The sequence below is a fragment of the Pangasianodon hypophthalmus genome, chromosome 7 (genome assembly GCF_027358585.1).
Source record: "Pangasianodon hypophthalmus isolate fPanHyp1 chromosome 7, fPanHyp1.pri, whole genome shotgun sequence".
Taxonomy (NCBI): Eukaryota; Metazoa; Chordata; class Actinopteri; order Siluriformes; family Pangasiidae; genus Pangasianodon; species Pangasianodon hypophthalmus.
In genome coordinates, this window is record NC_069716.1 from 29,954,394 (window position 1) to 29,956,798 (window position 2,405).

The 2,405-nt window shown below is 43.8% G+C and overlaps 1 protein-coding gene across 1 annotated transcript in view; it reads right to left on the reverse strand.

Annotated features, from left to right (window-relative positions):
- The window catches only part of cdk10 (cyclin-dependent kinase 10), a 17,541-nt gene extending 16,443 nt beyond the window's left edge, over positions 1-1,098 (reverse strand). Inside the window, exons 1-2 of the mRNA XM_053235610.1 lie at positions 987-1,098; positions 484-602 (exon numbers count right to left, since the gene is read on the reverse strand). Of these exons, the coding sequence (XP_053091585.1) occupies positions 484-597 (114 nt within the window). The 5' untranslated portion in view covers positions 598-602; positions 987-1,098. The remainder of the gene's footprint in view (positions 1-483; positions 603-986) is intronic.
- Between the last annotated feature and the right edge of the window lie 1,307 nt (positions 1,099-2,405).

Here is a 2,405-nt window from a genome sequence, read left to right on the forward strand (position 1 = left end):
AGATTGAGAAATAAAGAGACAGGAGGATAGACAGACAGATAGAGAGATAGAGAAACAGACAGACAGATAGAGAGACAGACAGACAGATAGAGAGATAGAGAAACAGACAGACAGACAGATAGAGAGATAGAGAAACAGACAGACAGACAGATAGAGAGACAGACAGACAGACAGATAGAGAGACAGACAGACAGATAGAGAGACAGACAGACTGAGAAATAGAGAGACAGGAGGATAGACAGACAGACAGATAGAGAGAGAGATAGAGAGATAGACAGACAGAGAGACAGGATTATAGACAGACAGATAGAGAGACAAATAGATAAACACACAGAGAGAGAGAGAGAGAGAGAGAGAGAGAGAGACTGAACTGTACTTTAAGTTAATAATGAGAGGTGTCTTCAGTACTGTGGTCATTATTAGTAACTAGCACTAGCACTAGCATTAGCATTGGCGTTAGCGTTAGCATTAGCATTAGCTTACCCGCTCGGTGTGTGGAACAGTGAAGCTCCTGCTGGTTTTGAGAGATTTCAGCCTGATGGGCTCCGGTTCAGGATCCGCCGCGTTCTCCATCTGATAAACATCCACACTCCGCATGCACACTGCAACACAACACCGCTAACACATTAGCACCTTAGCTATTTCTGCGTTTGGATTAGCCAGTTTGAAATCTCGCGAGATGTTACATGACCGAAGAGTTTCGCGGGATTTGGCTGTGAGGTCACGTGATACCTTGCCCGAGCTATCTGAATTTTTATAATGATTTTTATTTGTTTATATATTTACACATTAATTGTGACGGGATTGTATATTAAATATTAATATTAATCTCTGACATATGAAATATGTTTTACGTGTCAAAATAAATAAATAAATATAATTTGCTGTGTGCTTCATTTTGTTGAGTATAAACAACTTTGCTCTCAACTGTATATAAAGTAGAGAGAGAGAGAGAGAGAGAGAGAGAGAGAGATAGAGTGACATACCTGTGTGGATCTCTCGGTGAATCTCTCGGTGATGTCATTTTGTGTGTGTAATGGGGTGTGTGTACAGTGTGTGATAGTGTGTGTGTAATGGGGTGTGTGTATAGTGTGTGATAGTGTGTGTGTGTGTAATGGGGTGTGTGTACAGTGTGTGATAGTGTGTGTGTGTAATGGGGTGTGTGTACAGTGTGTGATAGTGTGTGTGTGTGTAATGGGGTGTGTGTACAGTGTGTGATAGTGTGTGTGTGTGTAATGGGGTGTGTGTACAGTGTGTGATAGTGTGTGTGTGTAATGGGGTGTGTGTATAGTGTGTGTGTAATTGTGAGTGTGTAATGGGTGTGTGTATAGTGTGTGTGTGTATAGTGTATATATGTGTGTATGGTGTGTGTAATAATGTGTGTGTGTGTATAGTGTATAAATGTGTGTGTAATAGTGTGTGATAGTGTGTGTGTGTGTGTGTGTTATAGTGAGTGTGTAATAGTGTGTGCGTGTGTGTAATGGGTGTGTAATGGGTGTGTGTGTGTGAGAGAGAGAGAGTGTGTGTGTGATAGAGTGTGTGTGTGTGTGTGTGATAGTGTGTGTGTGTGATAGTGTGTGTGTGTTAGTGTGTGTGATAATGTGTGTGTGTGTGTGTGTGTTAGTGTATGTGTGTGTGATAGTGTGTGTGTGTGTGTAATGGGTGTGTAATGGGTGTGTGTGTTAGTGTGTGTAATAGTGTGTGTGATAGTGTGTGTGTGTGTGATAGTGTGTGTGTGATAGTGTGTGTGTGTGTGATAGTGTGTGTGTGTTAGTGTGTGTGTGTGTGATAGTGTGTGCGTGTGTGTGTGTGTGTGTGTGTGTGTTAGGCCCTGGTGATGATGAAGCCCCTCCCCACGACGATGGGGTTGCCCGGCCGGCGCTCGCGGTTAGCCTCCTCTATGGAGCGCCCGGTGTTCGGCGCCAGCAGGTTCTCCCGGGACGGAGCCGTGATGATGATGATGGGCGGGGCCAGGGGGCGGGAATGAGATGAAGGCGGGGACGTGACGCTGTCCTGCGGCTGCGGCGGCGAATCAGCTTCATTTACTGTAACAGAGTGAACACGCAGTGCAGCGACTGAACAGTGTTAATCACAACAATAATAATAATAATAATAATAATAATAAATTTCTTACACTCAAGGCGCTAATAAATAATAATGAATAAATGTCAGGTTTAGTCTTAGAGGGAGGGGCACTACACTGAACACTGAACACTGAACACACAACCTCAACACTGAACACTGAACACTGAACACACAACCTCAACACTGAACACACAACCTCAACACTGAACACACAACCTCAACACTTAACACTGAACACACAGCCTCAACACTGAACACACAACCTCAACACTGAACACACAGCCTCAACACTGAACACACAGCCTCAACACTGAACACAC